The following is an 18,820-nucleotide window of genomic DNA, read 5'->3' as shown; positions in this document are numbered from 1 at the left end:
TATATTACCTCATCACAGCACAGCTTGCAGTAAATTCCACACTATTAATAATTACCTATTTTAGGGCATATCTAACTCATGTCCAAGATGCTTCCACTGTAACAGAAATTAGTATTTGAGCCTCTGAGTTTCTGCCTGCTCTGAAAAGGTATAGCATGTAAAATAATGAAGCATAAAGTATGTCTGAATGACAGAATTATATTTGTAGTATGTTGGAAGGGAGGTTAGCTGCTTGTTTAAAGAAGTTTTACCTTTGTCTCCCTTTGCACCTGGAGATCCTGGAAATCCTCTACCTGGAAAACCTGGAATATAAAGGCAGCAAAAAATAAGAAGACAGAACTACAGTTACATTTAAACTAAACAAACAAAACTCCATTCAGCAAATATAAAATCTAAGTGGTTTAGAAAAAAGTTCTTCAGGGCAGAGACTGTTACATATTGGTAATGCTTTTAGTACAATGGGTACTTCATGATTGAAAATTCTACACTGAGGAAAGACAAGATATTATGTCCCAGCTAACTTGCAAAATGAAATTCCAAAACATATATTTTCTTTAAAGTATTACCAGCTTTTGTGAAAGAAATTCTTTCACGATCACACCGATTAAACACAGTTTAATCAGTGTAATCTATATAATCCACTTTATAAAGATGGATGATAGTCTATAGTTTGCAAGACATTTGTAAAGGTTCCAGTCCAAAGAATCTCAAAACCAGCACACCCTTCTCCCAGCTGCTCTTGTGTAGTCTGTCTGTGTGTTTTTGTACCACATCAACGTAACATGACAGTCACAGTACCTTGTTCACCCTTTGCGCCAGCAGCACCCGGAATCCCATCATAACCTGGTTCACCTTTCTGACCAATGGAACCAGCAGGACCCGGAACACCAGGTTCACCTGAAAAATCATCACCATATTCATTGCAACTATGAATCATCACTTCTTTTTTTTTTTACTTTTTTTTTTTTTCTCTAATGAAAAACTTAACCTGTTCTTTCTTCTGCTCCCACAAAGACCAAATATTTATTGCATAATGACCGAAGTGTGACTTTTCTCTGAGCTTACTTCTGAATTAAATTAGTGTGAGACAGGGCTCAAGTACTACAGATTTTCATATAATTAATTATCACACATCTCAGTGAGTTTAGAGCATAGGAACTCCTGCAAATACTTGTGAATAGCATGGTCCATGTCCAATGAGATGATGTATCCTTCAGCCAGTAAACTAAGAATACAAGGTTCAATGTTCAAAAATGTTGTTATAGTCCTGACAACAATGGAATTACTCTACTCTCTCTTTAACATCTGTGGCTATAGTAATAACCAGTCTTGAGGAAGGTAGTAATATCTCTTCCACTAACACTACAAAAGAAGTACTAGCCCTATACTACACTGACTCAGATTTACTTGGGAAACAGCATAGTGTTTTGTTTACTTATGAAATGAACAAATCTAAGAGGAAACATCTGAGCCAGAATGAAGGTAGTAGATCATGTTATTTCTTTGAGATACGGCTTGGAGATAAACAATACTTTAAGTAGCATTTAGTATTTTATATGTCTTTTCTACCTGGTTCTCCTTTTAAACCTGGGATGCCACTTAAGCCAGGAAGTCCTTTTTCACCCTTTTCTCCATGGCGGCCAGGGCTCCCTAAAAAAAAGCAAGAAGACATCAGAAATATCCAGCATATGAACCTGTAAGTTTGACAATAACTTTGCACTGCATTTTCTGTTGTATTAACTCAAGAACACTTACCTGGAAATCCTGCCATGCCAGGAGATCCTTTGGGACCTGGGGCACCTGGTATTCCTGGAATTCCTATATTTCCCTTTTCACCTTTGTCTCCAGATAAACCTGGACTACCCGTTCTTCCAGGTTCTCCCTAGAAGAAGCAGCACACATTATAAAATCCACACATTAATTGTGAAACACCTTTTACTATTTGAAAATGGTAGATGTAACCCCCTCTTATCTTTTGGACTTATAAAGAATTTCACTCTTTTTTCCATTTAGAAACAAAACAATTTAAGATTAAATTTAGCACTATCAGAAGTACTGACTCTTTAGAAATTGCTTAATAACTACATATGAAAATGACAAGTCTTCTCTGCATCTTTGTAATAGATTTTACAAAGATTTTTCCAAATTAGCCTCATAACTTACTACACTTAATCATCTTCAAAAAAATCTCTTCTAAATCTTCAGTAAATTTGCTACCAAGTAACTAAGTTTTATTTTTACTTATAAATTCAGGATTAGTGTCATTGTATAACTAGGAAAAGCAATGTGAAACAAATGAGAATCCTATTAGAATAGTATTAGAAGTGAAATTAACTTTACAGACAGTATTAATACAGTTGTATTTCCACTCATATTTGAGCATTTTATTGTGAATCTGAAAAAAGTGATATCTTAAAAATGTATTTACTGTATTTCAGTACACCTATTTACTCTGTTTGCATGAAGCCCATTTCATTTTATTTCCTTAACGTTTTTAAAAGTTCTTCCCCTCCCCCAAATTTCTAGCAATGTAAATTTAGTATGAGCTAAAGAGACAGAATAAATGCGAATGCTGAACACAATGGTCCCACCAAACAGAATGCATCTAAACCTGTGCATATACACACCATTCAAATTTCTCATCAAGTATTTAAATGAGCATAATAGAAAATAGAGATTACATAGCTTAAAGGCCAAAGGCATCTTTTCAGGTAAGATACTCAGCAGAGACAAGACAATTAAATCCCTAGGGGTGTAAATACCTTCTCACCAGGAGACCCTGGAAAGCCAATTCCAGGAAAACCTGCTGCTCCTTTGTCTCCTTTTTCACCTTTTTGCCCAGGGAACCCTGGTGTGCCTGGTGAACCTGGTACTCCAGGCAGACCCTTTTCTCCAGGTGTTCCTAGTAAAAGAAAAGGAAAAATGTGTGTTTCAGAGCTGGTGGCACCTTAGCAGTGTTGCCAATGTTTTTTCAGGGTTGCCTTAGCTACTTAGAGCTAGAAAAACAAAGCAACTCCCTACAATAGCTAATAAATTCACTTTTGAGATTTACCATCTAAAGGGGTCTTTTTATGGGAAGATAAGCTCTCCTGATAAAAGAAGGTTATAATCTTGGATTAATAGTAAGCAGAACTGTTGCTAAAAATATTATTTGTCTAAAAGTTGATGTTGATTTCACAAATGTCTACCAAGACAAGCAGTGACAAAGGAACTCTGCCGTAGCAGTTTTTTTCTGTTCCCCACCCCCACTTCAGTCTTCTGTCTTTGATTTCCTAAATACATTAGGCACAAGACCATCTGAATGGAGACAAAGTTCTCTTATTGAGATATATGTTCTTCTCCATTCCCCTCCCCAGCAACACTCCTCTCAGAGCATTACAGTTTATCAATAATGTGCAATGCACTGGAACTCACAGAGCTTTTTAAAAAGGGGAAAATGCACAAGAAGCTTAAAGGACTTCACACTTTAGCGGAGGCAGAGACAGAGACGGGCAGACAGGCAGAGATCACTTGAAAAACTGCCTGCTTGCAACAAAAACACAAATCTGACATATGTCCTTTCTTTGAGGTGCACAAATAATCATTTTACATTTGTCTGAAGGACGCACATGTAGAAAGTTAGGAAGCTATTTAACGTGAATTATTTGTATATCATAATAAGATTAAAAAAGCAGTGTTCCCAAGGCCTACAGTTCAGGCACTGTAAATATTGCAATCAGTTAGTAGATCAACACCACCTAATATTCTAGATAGGCCTGTAACAATGTTCCAGATTAACTTGAAGAAAAAAATAAAAATAAAAAATCCCAGCAATCAGTACCTGGCAAACCCATTTCACCAACTGATCCTTTTTGTCCTGGAATTCCTGGTTCTCCTGGGAACCCTGGGGGGCCCTGATCACCTTTTGGTCCTAGAGACAGCAGAGAAATTAAGAGTCCAGATAGTTAATGTCATTTAAGATACCTGGTTAACACTATCTCCTTTTGCTAGCTTCCGACATACCTGGATGTCCTGGAGTACCAGGTTCACCATCCTTTCCTGGAATTCCTGGTTCTCCATACTCCCCACGTAACCCCTTTTCTCCTGTTGGTCCATGGTCCCCTGGACAACAATAAAACAAACACTGATCAGTTTTATCAAAATTTACTGTAATGTCATATAATAATCCTTCTAATTACTTTTTTTTTTTTTTTAATCTCTGTTGCTTCTCTGCTTAACAAGGGAATGGCTGAATTCAAGCTTCATACATTGTACGGCAGAGTGAAACTTGAGCAACAACTCTCCACTCAAGCCAGCATTGAAGGAAGGCTACAAACTGATAAATTTTGCAGGTGTCTGCACAGATTACAAGACAAATTATATTTTTAAAAGAAACTCAGTGTTTTGCAAACTTATGTTTGAGTTAGATTAATGAGTTATTTCTGAAGTGCCAGACAATATCAGGTGTTAACAAAAATGATTGATTTGACTGTTCTGCTGTTTATGTGGGTAAACGCGAGCCACCAGTTCACAGGCAGAATTTTTCCGTTTCTTCAGTTCTATTTAATGTTAAAGCAACTTCATCATTCCAGAAGGCTCTATCTCTTCTTCTGCAGCATGCCTCTTCTCCAACCGCAATGTTCAAGCTTTCTGGTTATAATCCTTTTTGTTAGTGTTGTATCTAAATGCTGGACAATACGTTACTGAAGATAGGTAGCTGAATGCTTTTAAGTAAGAGGATTTATTAAAAAAAAAAAAATCCCAAGATGTCCAAACCCAACCTTTTTTATTAAACATTACCATTCCATTAAAATACTCTATTTTTGCTTGTATGTTACAAGTTTTTTAAAACATTACTGTGATATTCATGACTAGAGAGGTGAAGGCAGCAAACAGATGAGGAAAGTTATGGAATATAACTAGATTTTTTCTCTACTGGTACTATTTATCTCTGGGTTAAAGAGGATGAGACAGACAAACAACAGCAGAAGGTTGCAGTCTGGGGTCCGTTTGGAGCCTACCCTTCCATGCTGCATGAGCCAGGATAATCTGCAGACTGTGTGGGATCAGGGAAAGGTAGAACATCCAAGTTTGGAAGTGCGCATTATTAGTGCTGGAGGGGTGAAGGAGTTAGAAACAAAAGAAATAAACCAGTTGAACCTTTCAGCATAGGCTTCTTTATACGCATGTAACCACTGTGCTTGATTTTGATTTCTGGAAAGGTAATAAAACTATCAACCAGTCAACCTATAGATCAATTGCAGAAAAGGAGGTAATGAAAAACAACTTATGTAGCCTTGTTTTAAGGCTTTTCACACCACCACATCAAGATCAGACACAAATGAGAGAAAGGAATCCAGATGAAATTCTTACAGGCTGAGAGCTTCAACAAATTCACAAGTGTGGTCAGAAGCTGAATCTCAGCTTAGAGGCAGATGTACTCCACACTTGCTCCTGCCCTTCCTCTCAGTCCATAACCCTGGTAAGTTTTATTCCAGCAGGGCCTGAGTCCTTCAGTTGTTTCAGCACAATGCAATGTAACAAGAATGCAGCCAAATTGGGGAGAATTCAGAAGGGGTAATAAGAATGATAATTATTTCAGAAAACATGCTACACAATGAAAGGCTGAAGCATTTGGTTGATGGAAATGGCAGACTACACGATCCCAGTAGCTCCCTTCCAGCTCTACACTTCTGTTTTAACAAAAAAAACAATTACAATTTATTTATGAAAATAAAATAAAAATAGTTATTTATCAAAAACTCTTACTGGGATTTTTTAATAAAAGGTACATCATAATAAAAAGAACAAATAATAAAATGTATATAATATATTTTTTAAATATATAAAATATATTTTTTTAATTTCTAAATAAAAAGCTGATTGCTTTTCTCCTGTATATTTCCGGGTGTTTCCAGTCTGATGTAAGGTAGTCTTTCAGTATCAGTGGCATTCACATGTGTCTTTCCTGAAATTTCTTCAGGTCCCAAAGAAACAATTGTACACCAAAAAAGGCTGACCACTTTTTCTTAGAGTCAGTTGGTCTTCGTGGTGAAAACAGTGAAAACTATATTTTTTACATGAAAGAAAGCTTTACTGTTCTAGCAAGCTTTAGTTTCTAATTTTAGTTTTTTTTTTTTTTATTATTATTATTTTCAGAGAGTCTTCTGAGAAACGAGGTAAAAACTGATTTTATAATAGCAAATTGAGCATTTTCCATCCAACCAAAACCCTTTAAGTCTGATTGATCTTTGTTTCTATGGAGTTGGAGGATGCTAGAAAAATATCTGCTTTGTTGTGTAAAGTTCTTTAATCTTGTTTTGAAACTTGATGTCTAAACTAAGATACAACAGAACTCCAAGTATTGCCACTCTAACTTTAGTTAGAGATTAAAGTTACCTTTTTCTCCTGGATCTCCCTTTTGGCCTTTGAGACTAACCATGTCCATGGTATCCATGCTTCCAGGTACTCCTGGGAGACCAGCTTCACCTTTATCCCCTTTGACACCTGGATCACCCTGTGGTCCAACTACCCCTTTGAACCCTGGGCTACCTATAAAGTAACAGCACAGAATGTTATAGAGGCATATAAAACTTTGCAAAAATATTTAGTAGACAAGAACAAATTAAATAAGCTATTTATTACATTTTGAGCATGGGCTAACATGCTCTTGAACACCCACATCTTTTATCTCATATGCAGATTTTTCTATACCAGGACTTCACAATAACTATTGAAAAAGTTGGTATCTTTTACCTGCTTCACAGACATTAGCTTGAGACCCTCTCAAAACAATAGGAATATGAGCTGAAGAGTTTAAATATAGGGCACTGTTTGAAGGATTTAATTAAGTCCTTCCTGCTGGCTATTTATAACTTCAAACACAGTGTTTCTATTGGAGTAATATCCATAGCATGCTCTCAAACAGCCAACCCTTATGTTGTTGAAGAACAGACCAAAACTCCTGGCTCAGTGCCCAAATACAACTGCTCCTAGGATATGGCTTTCTAGATTACATTATTTCTAACTTAGAAGGAAGTTATTTGACATAAAACATCCTTTAGGCCAAGCATACTCTCTATATTTGGTTATTTCCAGACTTCAGTTGGGAAAAACATCAATTTTAAAATGTACGAGAAGAATTTAAGAAAGTCTCTGTCTTACCTTTTTCACCAGGCAACCCTCGATCTCCAACTGGTCCAGGAGTCCCTGGCAGTCCTGGAGTTCCCATAACTCCCATTTCTCCTTTGGCTCCTGAAACCAAAGTGGAAGAGTGAATAAGAGAAATAAAGCAAGCAGTGTAAAGAAGTATGAGAAGTGGAATGTTTTACTTCCAATTATATCAGGAATTACACTACTTAAGGAAAAAAGGGATAAAGAGGATGATCTAATCTAAATAGCCTGACAGATAAAACAGCAGTTAAAATTGTGTTAGGAAATACAGAATAAAACATGGTTTGTAATAGGTTTTTGACAGATTCTTAAAACTTGTAACTACAGTAAACAATGCTGTTATTAACAAAGGCATTATTAAAACCACATTCTATCACTGAAACTATGCAGAATAATCATCTTCCATTACTACAGGCTAACGCCTAGTTCCTGCATATAGCTGGATTTGATCCACCAAAAGACTTCTGTATGAGTTTAAAGCTACACATGCACAGAGTGGCTTTGCTGATAGAAGCCCACGTGTTTTCCTCAAGCTCAGGTTCCTTGAAGGATCAATTCCTGAGTGAAGGGGAATGCTACCAGGACTTAATAAAACAGTTGCCAAAGATGCCAATTTCCAAGGAAGGAGATTACTTTCCCAGCAGTAAGCATGTTTACCTTCTGATCCTTTCAGTCCAACAGACCCTTGTGGACCCGGCAGGCCAGGTAACCCCACAGACCCTGGTACTCCAGGCTGGCCCTGGCTACCTTTATCGCCTTTTGGTCCTGGCATATCTAGACCCGGGATACCAGGGAAACCCCTTTCTCCTTTTATTCCAGGAAATCCTAGGAAAAAGAGAAGATATAGAATTAGTCCCTAGCAGAACACAGGAAACACAGTTAACAAGCATACCCCAAAATGTCCTCCCATGGTTTAGAAATTATGTGGCATGAAGACCCAAAGACAGTTTCTCTTGTAACGTCAAGAGAGCAGAAATATTCCTCATTTCCTGTGCGCAGCCTCGATCCTGTACACATTACCCACAATAACCCAAGGAAACTGAACAAAATGGCAGATATTTTCTCAGCCCTTGCCTTGTGTTTTGGACCAGATGGATGAGGTCTGCTGCCATGCTTCCTGTGCCCCACCCACAAAGCACAAGCAATTTATGAACACCAACATATGTTTATGCCAAAAAATCCACTTCCAAGCATCAGCATAGAAGCATTTTTCTCTCACCTGGTGGTCCCTGGGGTCCTGGCTGTCCAGCAGGCCCTGGCAAACCCTGTGGGCCCACCCCTGGTGCACCTGGGGCGCCTGGCAAGCCTTGCAGTCCTGGGAGGCCAGGGTCACCTGTGGGGAGACAGAGATGAGAGTCTTTGAGATCTTGTTTCCAGAAGATGCTAGACAGATGTTTAGGAAATATGTGGCCAACAAAAGCCTCATTTCAGCCTCTAATACCTCCTGCCTGGGCTTGGGGGAATCGTTGCTTTTTGTTGCTTGCCATTTATTAGCAGTTGTGGTAGGCAAAAGGGAGGAGAAGGAAAGGAAAAAAGAGAATGCCCTTAGTTATCAGTAGGACTTAAGTGGTGAATAGACTTTTTGTTCCCTCTACAGGGGAGAAACTATAAAAAAAATATATAAATACAGAGATGTATCTTTATTTTTTCAGCAATGTTACCTCTGAATCCTTGCTGTCCAGGTATGCCTGGGAATCCTTGCTCACCACGTAAGCCAGGCAGTCCTGGATTTCCCTTTTCTCCAGGGATGCCAGCTGGGCCTGGGGGGCCTGGTAATCCTTTAGGGCCAGGGAGACCTACACCAGGTTCACCCTAGTCACAGAAACACAACAGATTGGGAATCAATACATCAAAACCACTAATTAATTTGCTGGCTGTATTTAAATCATTCAGAAAGAATGCTGCACATACATGAACCATTCAGAGTTAACATAAAGCATTCATCTACTTTGTTCCTTTGCATATACAGTGGGAAACGTAAGATGACGGGCAGTTTTTGAAAGAAGCAGAATCTTTTCCCAGATTCTCAGATTCCTGTTAACATGAAGTCGCAGAAAACAGTATCAGCAGCAGACACTTACTTTTTGACCTTGTAAACCTGGTGTACCTGGCAAACCATCCAGGCCAGGAGTTCCTGGAGTCCCCGGTAGACCAGGTGAGCCAGGCTGACCTTGAAAACCTACAAAAAAATAAAAAATAAAAAAATAAAACTCACATTATTGCTGTCTGTCCCTGTAAATGTCCCTTATCGTTTCTTCAAACTTCTAACTGAACTGTTCACATCCTTGGAGGAATATGTTCAAAAAGGTCTGTGTAGTCTCTTTCATCAAATTCCTAGAGAAAAAAATGGCAGCTCCCAAATGTCAGTGTTCTCAACAGGTATTTAAACATTGAGCTTCAAACCCAAAAAGAACAAATATGGAGTGACTGTTCTTTAATTAATAGCCTTGTGGGTTCACATCATTGAGAAATATTCTACCTGCAAAGATGTGTTTCCAGAGTCTTTTTCAGAGGGGTAACTAAATGTGTGAGGCATAAGACTCAGGGATGCAGAACAAAAGCCATCTTGGTGAATCAACACTTTCTGTACTGTATATGTAATGTGACTTGTCCTACACATATCCCTGAGGGTCACATGTTTCTATACCACACCTGGCACAAGGAACATCCCTCAGGAATTCAGGAAGCAAGATAGCCAACATTCTGAAGATCACTTAAAGATAATGCTCACTCAACTGAGATGAAGCTCCTTTCACAAAGGTCTCACAGAGTGGGAAATCCAGCTTTTAGACTAAGCCCCTGGAAAGTCACGGGGCAGAGCTGCATTCAAGAAAGTGTCTTGGAAATAAAAGGGTTTGATACATCATTCATTCCTTTATTGCTGGCATTTAAGAGCGTATAGCAATCCTTTTCTAGATGCTATGGAACTTTTCTGTTCAGGCTTGTGTCATGTCAGATTTGGAAGAACTAGAGGTAAAGATTTCCCTTTTCTTATTTAAAAATCTATCTGACCCTCCCAGTTCATGGTGTGTGAGATGGAGAGAATGGCGGTTCAAGTGCTGAAAGCTCAGTCATCTAGTCCAGAATGAGTAGCATTAGCATTACAAAATACGTCTCCCAAAAATCCAAAATGAGGGTATGATCTTATAGACTCTAAACTATGTGTACACCCTGACAATGGCCATGTGGGGAAGCCTAAACTTTTACTGAATCTGCTGGTATTTGACCAAACACTCCCATCCACCTGGGACACCACAGACCTGTGAGCTCTGGTAAAAAAAAAAAAAAAAAAAAAAAAGTCATACTTATGTTAGCATGGTTTTTTGACCAACCTAAGTCATCTTTCAGCAACCTAAATCATCTTTCAGCAAGGCCATCTCATCTATCAGCAACCTCAGTTGCTGCAACACAGGATGCACTATATCACTTTCTGTTCTGGCAGTAGCGTTGCCTGTATCTGCACCACATGACTGCACAAAGCAGGTGTGCCTTGAAAGTATCCTGATAAGTGTCTGTGGACTTTCACAAGGGAAGTTCTTCTGCTACACCTTGCAGATCTCCTTGTGCAGCCATGACTGGATAACAGTGCAGTCCTCCATCCACACTTAAGATACACCAGCCCTGTCAGATGGATAACTTTATCTTACCTTTGGGTCCCGGAGGCCCAGGGAACCCTATACCCGGCTGTCCAACAGCACCTTTTTCTCCTGGCAGGCCAGGTATCCCTGGAAGCCCAGGATTCCCTTTGTCACCTTTGCAAGTGAAAACAAGACAAACGTTGATACCAATGTTAACTTATTGGAAACAGAAACATTAGATCAGAGAAAGATTAACAGAACACTGTACCTTGGGGTCCAGGGAAACCAGGTGGCCCAGGAAGGCCATCTGCCCCAGGAGGTCCAGGGAGCGGTATAGTTCGTCCTGCTTCACCCTTTGCCCCTGTGAACATAAAGATGTATTAAGTCCAAACCGATGAAATTAAACAGAGGAGTTTCATTCACCTTGCCAGCAGTGTTAGACCCTCCACACCATTAAAACTGACTTTTTATGAATTTTTTTATAGAATATCCATAGAAAACTACAATGAACTAGGTTTAGGATAACTTTAAACCATCCTGTTTGGCCTGATAGAAAAAAAAAAAAAAAAAAAAAAAAAAAAAGAATACTATAGCATTACCTGGAAGGCCTGGTAAACCTGGGGTTCCAGCAAAGCCTCTGTCTCCTTTGTCACCAGGTAGCCCTGCAGTGCCTATCCCAGGAGGGCCAGGAAAACCTCTTTCACCACGTACTCCAGGGAATCCAGGTTGGCCAGGGGGACCACGTTCTCCTTTCAAGCCAGCTGTACCCTAATTTGTAGACAGTATAAATGTACTCCTTGTGTGATTGGCAAGACAGAACACAGCCTTACATCCTTACATCTGTGTGAATATACTGTAACCTGGATTTAGCACAGGATACCTACCTGTAACTCCTTTATCACTGAATTCAATGGAAGTAGAATTGTGTTCCATGTAGAAAAGTACATGGAAATCATACCTAGTGTGCAATGCAGGTAACTGGATCATTTTGACTATTTTCCCAGTCGTGGATCTGGGAGCAAATCTGAGCTCCAGATCCATCTCCACATCCACATCAGCTGAACCCTCTAACTGGGCAAGACTTTGAAACATTAGTTTCCACAAGAAGATAAGTCTGCTAGAACAGAGTTGAACCTCATCCTAATTATCTGTACTTGGACAACTGCATTTCTTCAATCGTCTCCAGATATGAGTTAAATCATCCACACCAGTTCTCATTATAAAACTTTGAGAAAGGGAGAAATGAAAAAAAAAATATTGCCCACACCCACAATGTGGGGGAAGTAACCTTGCTGTAGTCCTGAAAGCAGCAAGCCTTGTAATCTGAATATGTCTGAGCTGGATCACATATGGAACAATGTATGAGGCCAATAAACATAAAGCATGTGTAGGACAATATGTAAAAATACAGAAACATTCAGCAGGACAGTGCAAACATAAAGAAATAACACATACCGATGCTCCTTTTGGACCCTGTGGACCTGGCAATCCATCTTTTCCTGGTGTTCCTTCTCTTCCAGGAATACCTGGTTGTCCTGGGAAACCAGGATCTCCCTTTTCACCTTTCAGGATAGAATCAAAAGAAAAATCTCCTGGTTCTCCTTTTGCCCCAGGGGCGCCGATAAGTCCTGGAGCACCTGGGGGCCCCTGAAATTTTATAAATTCAAATGTCATCAATTGCCCTATCAACTTTTCAATTGATAAAATAAAGAAAACAGATCTTCAGAAATCAAAAAGTAGACACAAATCAAATAAAACATTAAGTTTTCAACCAAGGAAATCAAATGAGAATATCTTCCAGGATATAGCAGTGTAAATAAGGAATTAGTACTAATTTCCCTGTCTTGACCACACTGTCATTGTATCATACCACAGGTACATCATTTTTGACGATCAATATAAAACTTCACTATTTACACAAAAGCTGCAGGTCTTGCCACCAAAAATCTACTCTGAATTTTCAATATACTACATACTGAATTTTAGTTACATATATTTATATTATATCAAAGTAATCTAGGCTTTTTGAAAAGGCCTTGTCAGAGCTAACATCTGCCCCCAAAGTCGTACTCTGTAACATTGCAGACCCTATTTCTATGATACAAATGCAACTAAGGTTGCATCCTACATTTCCAGGATAATTTACAATACCAGAAATAGTACTAATACATGAGAAGAGCACGCTTCAATTATGCAAAGAAAAGCATAGCCAAATGTACAGGTTTAAACTGCCTATACAAGCCCAAAACTCTTGAGTTTGCTTCTTTCAGAAACTTTAAAATCAACTGAAATATTCATTAAATACATAGATTGCCTACTAAATTCAATTCATTGTCTTATATAAAATTCAAGTATTATTTGCACAAGAACGAGTTTATTTATGACATTTGGCTGATTAAAATATACATTTCACATCATTACCAACATTCATTGATTTTGTGCAATTAACATTCACAATCTCTTGCTGCATAGAATACTATACACATGATCAGAAGAAGTTTGTAAGCTTTCCAGGGAAGAAGTCCTTTATAATAACAATAATATATATATATATGTATATGTATAATAATGTACATATATATATATACATATATGTACATGTATATGTACAATAACAATACACCTACAGGATGTCCAGAATTCCAGTTTTTCCCTACATATGGACTAGTATGGACTTTTTGCATTGGAATTTTTATTCTATTTTCAGCTGGATCAGGACTAGGATAGTAAAGCACAAACTTCACAGCCAATGTCTTATGGTTTAAGTGTACCTTTCATTTAAACTTGAACTAGAACATAGTTCCTTTAGCTTTGGTGGATCTTGAATCAGACTTTGATGCTGTGGAATGGATTGGAACAATGTAGGCTTGCAAAGATGGCCTCTAGGTACTAGTTTTTCCAAACTGAACTATAGGCTGGATCACCATCTGTCTGAATTTTGAAGACAAAGATAAGCTTAAAAATATTCAGAAGAACAACCAGTCCTCGTCTGATGAAAGACATGAACAGAACTTGAGTGGCAATTAAAGGAAAATGTAAAGATGTGGCAAAAATGTGCTAAGAACAAATGCCAAACATGACAAAAGCTTAAATATGTTAGGATGTCTTTATTTTTTGTCTCTTTCATATTTTATCTCTCCTTTTTTTCTCCATTCCTTCTTTCAGGGACCCATTTGTATTGTAGTAAGTTCAGTCACTGAGTAATACCATCCTGTTTATCAATGTGGAAACACAGAGAATGTGTTTCCCATCCCAGCTAACTTTTGTTGCCTAAATTAGGGTATCTAGGCTTTATTCATACTCAAGGGCAAGAAATAGATTCCTTGAGTAAGGAATTAATATAGGTAGGTTGGATTAACTTCTGAAGGTGCCTATCTCTCACCATTGGTGGTAGAGGGTGCTTGGATAATTCCAGTGTGTGTTACAGTCAGCACACATGAACACCACTGAGAAGCTATGTTGCCAAAAATGCTCAGCTGGAAGGAGAAAACAGCTTTAGGAAAAAAAAAAAAAGTCTGGGAAGACTCTGACAGTCACTCTGCTTACATTAGGAATTGTGTCCAGATCCCATTCAGATGTGTAGGGATGGGATGAGGAAAGCTGAGGCACAAATGGAACTGAACTTGGCAAGAGAGGCAAATAATAACAAGTAGGGATTCCATAGGTACGTTGGTCAGAAAAGAAAGGCAAAGGAGAGTGTACCTCCTCTGATACATGAGAAGGGAGAACTGGTAACAACTGACATGGAAAAGGCTGAGGTACTCAACAGAGAGAGTACTCTTAGCCTCAGACATCACAGCCAGTCAGGCTTCCCACATCTTTTGTTTCACTGAATGTGTAGATGAGGGCTGGGGGTGCAAAGTCCCTCCCACTGTAAGTGAAGAGCAGGTTAGAGACCAACTGATGAAACTGAACAGGTACAAGTTTATGGGGCCTGATGACATGCATCCCAGGATCCTGAGGGAAACAGCTGATGGGGTTACCAAGCCTCTCTTCAACATATTTGAATAGTCCTGGCAGTCAGGTGAAGTTCCTGGTGACTGGAAAAAGGGAAAGAAACATCACTCCCATTTTTAAAAAGGGTAGACAGGAGGATCTGGGGAACTACAGACTGGTGAGCCTCACCTCTGTGCCTAGAAAGGTCATGGAAAAGATCCTCCTGCAAGCAAGGCACATGCAGGACAAGGAGGTGATCCAAGACAGCCAGACTGACTTCACCAAGGGCAAATTGTGCCTGACGAATCTAGTGGCCTTCTATGATTCAGTGCGCAGTGCATCAGTCCGCAAAGGAAGATTGAGAGATGTCATCTACCCGGACTTCTGTAAGGCCTTTGGCATGGTTCCCCATGACACCCTTATCTCCAAATTGGAAAAAGATTTGAAGGGTGGACCATTCGATGGATAAGGAATTGTCTGGATGGCCATGCCCAAAGAGTTGCAGTCAATAGCTCAATATCCAGGTGGAGGTCAGTGACAAGTGGTGTCCCTCAGGGGTCTGTTTTGGGCCCAGGGCTGTTTAAGATCTTTATCAGTGACATAGACAGTGGGATAGAGTGCACCCTCAGCAAGTTTGCAGATGACACCAAGCTGAGTGGTGCAGTTGATACAAAAGAAGGATGGGATGCCATCCAAAGAGACCTGGACAAGCTTGAGGAGTGGGCAATGCAAGATCTGGGTACAGACTTGGAGAACTCATTGAGAGCAGCCCTGTGGAAAAGGACTTGGGGGTTCTTGGGTGGACAAAAAGCTCTACATGAGACAGCAGTGTGTGCTTGCAACCCAGAAGGCCAACTGCAACCAGGGCTGTAGGCAGAGGGAGGTGATTGTCTCCCTCTACTTTGCCCTCATGAGGCCACTTGGAGTGCTGCATCCAGCTCTGGGACTTGCAAAACAAGGGCATAAACTTGTTGGAATGAGTCCAGAGGAAGGCCATGATCAGAAGGCTCAAGCACCTCTCCTGAGAAGAAAGGTTGAGGGAGTTGGGGATTTAGCCTGAAGAAGAGAAGGCTCCATGGAGACCTCATTGTGGCCTTCCAGTACTTAAAGAGGCTTATAAAATAGATGGAGTGTGAATTTTTACATGGGTAGATAGTGATAAAGCAAGAGGAACAGTTTTAAACTAAAAGGGGGGAGATTTAGGTTAGATGTTAGGAAGAAATTCTTTACTCCAAGGCTGGTGAGGCACTGGCACAGCTTGCCCAAAGAAGTTGTGGATGCCCTATCCCTGGAAGTGTTCAAAGCCAGGTTGGATGGGATCCTGGGCAACCTGACCTAGTGGGTGACATCCTTGTCCACAGGAGGGGGGTTGGAACAAGGTGATCGTTAAGGTTCCTTCCAACCCAAGCCATTCTAGGATTCCATGAGTCTATGATTCTATGGTGTCAAAATCCTAATGTAGGTCTTCACAGCCTACCACAGTGTATGCGGGGACACTCAAGTGAACTCTGACAAGATCAAACGTAGTTGTGCTAGTACAGTGTTCATCAAGGAGTGATTTGTGTTGCCATTTTAAGCATGTGCTATAATTAAGGCTTTCTTGCTTCTAATATCCAGCCTTAGTGAGAACTGCATTATGCTGCATCAACATAATTTTCAAGTAATCCCATTATAATTAAGGATGCTTTCACAGACCTTCTTTCTTTCTTGAAAACCACTTGGCTTCCCTGCTAAATATCTGAAAATTAGATTTCATAGAATACATTGCACACATTTCCCAAAATTCAGACAAACTGCTAAAGTATACTGATTGCTAATATTGACTAACTGCTTACATTACACTAGATGGCACTGTATCTCTCTCACAATATATTATGTTCACATACCAAAGAGTTATTGGAAAGATACCTTGCTACACAAGGTCAGGGCAGACCTGCATCTATTTCATGCAAAATCCTACTTTTTACCCAGCTCCACTGCTGAATTCATCTGATGGGTAAGCATGGAAACATAACCCATTTCCAACAGCTCTTTTTTCATCTCATAGCTAGACAATACTGCTTCCTAGTTTATTTTACTAAGTATAGCCAGTTCTTTAATTTTGTTATATCACCATGTTGATCTATTTTTAATCAGAACTATTACACAATGACACTGAATGTTGTCTTACCAAACATCTAATACGAAGAAAGCACACAATATTTGGTAAGGCATTACTTACAGGTAACCCTGGAAGGCCTTCAAGTCCAGGTAAGCCTCTGTCACCCTTGAAACCTGATTGTCCTGGAAAACCTTTTCAGAGACAGAAAAATAGAATTCTATTCATTACATGGTTTAAAAATAGATCATTGTATGTGAAGCTTTTGTGATTCTTCACAAAGTGTTTAATTCTATCCCCAGTAAATATAATAAAAAGTCAGTGAAGATGTCTGTATTCATGTGCTCGTGTGCTCCCTGTGTCTGCATTCCCAAGCTCAGAAGTTGATGAGGCATTTGACTTTGGAATTGATTAAACTTATATCTATCGTGCAAACTTTGCAATCTTCAAACTACCTAAAACATGTTCATTTTTCTTCACAACTACTGGAAAAAACATTAAGAATATTATCCGTGTTTGCATGTGGCAATTCTCTGACATGGCAGCAGACAAATCATTTCTTTTGGGTCACACAATTTGATCCTAGGATTGGGAACATATGTATGAGCTACTGCCAAGCCTGAGCATGTAGGGAAAATGCTTCCCACACTTTTTTTCACTTTCACAATTTGGTCTACAGTTTGCAAAGATACTTCACTGTGGCCTATTTCTACTTCCTTGTCAATTTCAGTGGGAATTAGGAATCAGGCCAAAAATAAGAATATTCTATCTTTTTTTCATTAGTTTCACAAGCAATTTTATTAGTGGGAGAAAAAATAATTTATCACATAATGTACACTGTATTTTTAGGTTTTAGCCGTAACAGTTAATTCTCAGGTAGTTAATTTTTTTTACCTGCTGGACCTGGTGGTCCTTGTGGTCCTGGAAGTCCAGGAGGTCCTACTTTATCACATAAAGTACAGGTTTCTCCTTTTTCACCTGAAAAAAAAAAAAAAAAAAAAAAAGTAATGAATAAAAATGACAAGATTTAAGAGAGCTGCAATCAGGTGGAATCCAGTAGCAAATGTCAATTTAATACACTTCTTGTTGAAGGAATAAAAATAAATGTGCTATTTCTAACTATATGCTTCAAAGAGAATTTATCAGCAAACTGATATTCAAAAGTCTTTAAAACTTTTAAAGGAATGGCATTAAAATCAACTTATGTATTATTCTACAGACAGTATTTAATAGGAGGGTTAGATGGAACCAGGCTGAAGAGGATCAAAAAGAAGAGAAATATACACTGGGTATAGAAGATATGAAAAGTTTAAAGTAGAAAAAAAGAAACTCGACAGCTACTGCAATTTTGCAGTAAGAAGTGAGCAGAATGAGATTAGGAAGAATCAAATGATATGTAAATTAGTGCCGTTCATTTTTTGTATATGTCCATTTAGCTGACACTGCTATACCACACAGTTGACAGTACTACTTGCAGGTGTGGCAATTTTAGTTTCAATTAGTCAAGGTACTGATTCATAAACTATCTTTATTCCCAAATCATCTTCCCATTTAATTCTTCATCCCAGAATCCTTATCTTATATTGCCATGAACAGTTCAATTTATACTTAATTAGTCTATACTCAAGTCTTTTTTAATTCCCAGATACTTTTTTGGCCCTGAAATCACCCATCTTTTATCACTTACCAGCAATGCCTAAGAGAAGTGAAATGTAAGTAAAGTCTGTGTCACACAACTCAATACACAGTATCCTTCTTTTATTCACCAGAGACTCAAGAAACATCTTGCACATCCATGAACTGTTAGCGTAACTAATATTAAGTACCAATTCTCTGGATCCAGTTAACTGGCTCAGTACCTCCACATATCCAAGCCCCAGGGTACAAAGCAATGGAAGCAACCACACTTTCATTTTAAATATTATTACCTTTCTCTCCCATCTCTCCTGGAAATCCATGTTGCCCTGGAGGTCCAGGTATACCTGGTGCACCAGGTTGCCCCTGTTGGCATTGATCAATTCCATCTGCAATTGAAATGCAAGAGAGCTATTGTCTG

The 18,820-nt window shown here is 39.0% G+C and overlaps 1 protein-coding gene across 1 annotated transcript in view; it reads right to left on the bottom strand.

Annotated features, from left to right (window-relative positions):
• Positions 1 to 18,820, bottom strand: part of COL4A1 (collagen type IV alpha 1 chain) — a 127,585-nt gene that overhangs the window by 20,223 nt on the left and 88,542 nt on the right. The window contains exons 22-41 of the mRNA XM_084302814.1: positions 18,693 to 18,788; positions 17,659 to 17,742; positions 16,888 to 16,958; positions 12,186 to 12,377; positions 11,330 to 11,498; positions 10,999 to 11,091; positions 10,800 to 10,904; positions 9,234 to 9,331; positions 8,814 to 8,964; positions 8,372 to 8,485; positions 7,810 to 7,977; positions 7,144 to 7,233; positions 6,379 to 6,531; positions 4,003 to 4,101; positions 3,821 to 3,910; positions 2,763 to 2,902; positions 1,756 to 1,882; positions 1,570 to 1,650; positions 799 to 897; positions 252 to 302 (exon numbers count right to left, since the gene is read on the bottom strand). Of these exons, the coding sequence (XP_084158940.1) occupies positions 252 to 302; positions 799 to 897; positions 1,570 to 1,650; positions 1,756 to 1,882; positions 2,763 to 2,902; positions 3,821 to 3,910; positions 4,003 to 4,101; positions 6,379 to 6,531; positions 7,144 to 7,233; positions 7,810 to 7,977; positions 8,372 to 8,485; positions 8,814 to 8,964; positions 9,234 to 9,331; positions 10,800 to 10,904; positions 10,999 to 11,091; positions 11,330 to 11,498; positions 12,186 to 12,377; positions 16,888 to 16,958; positions 17,659 to 17,742; positions 18,693 to 18,788 (2,271 nt within the window). The remainder of the gene's footprint in view (positions 1 to 251; positions 303 to 798; positions 898 to 1,569; positions 1,651 to 1,755; positions 1,883 to 2,762; positions 2,903 to 3,820; positions 3,911 to 4,002; positions 4,102 to 6,378; positions 6,532 to 7,143; positions 7,234 to 7,809; positions 7,978 to 8,371; positions 8,486 to 8,813; positions 8,965 to 9,233; positions 9,332 to 10,799; positions 10,905 to 10,998; positions 11,092 to 11,329; positions 11,499 to 12,185; positions 12,378 to 16,887; positions 16,959 to 17,658; positions 17,743 to 18,692; positions 18,789 to 18,820) is intronic.

This window comes from Netta rufina, assembly GCF_964035555.1.
Source record: "Netta rufina genome assembly, chromosome: 1".
NCBI classification, from domain to species: Eukaryota; Metazoa; Chordata; class Aves; order Anseriformes; family Anatidae; genus Netta; species Netta rufina.
This window is presented reverse-complemented; position numbering and strand designations above follow the sequence as displayed.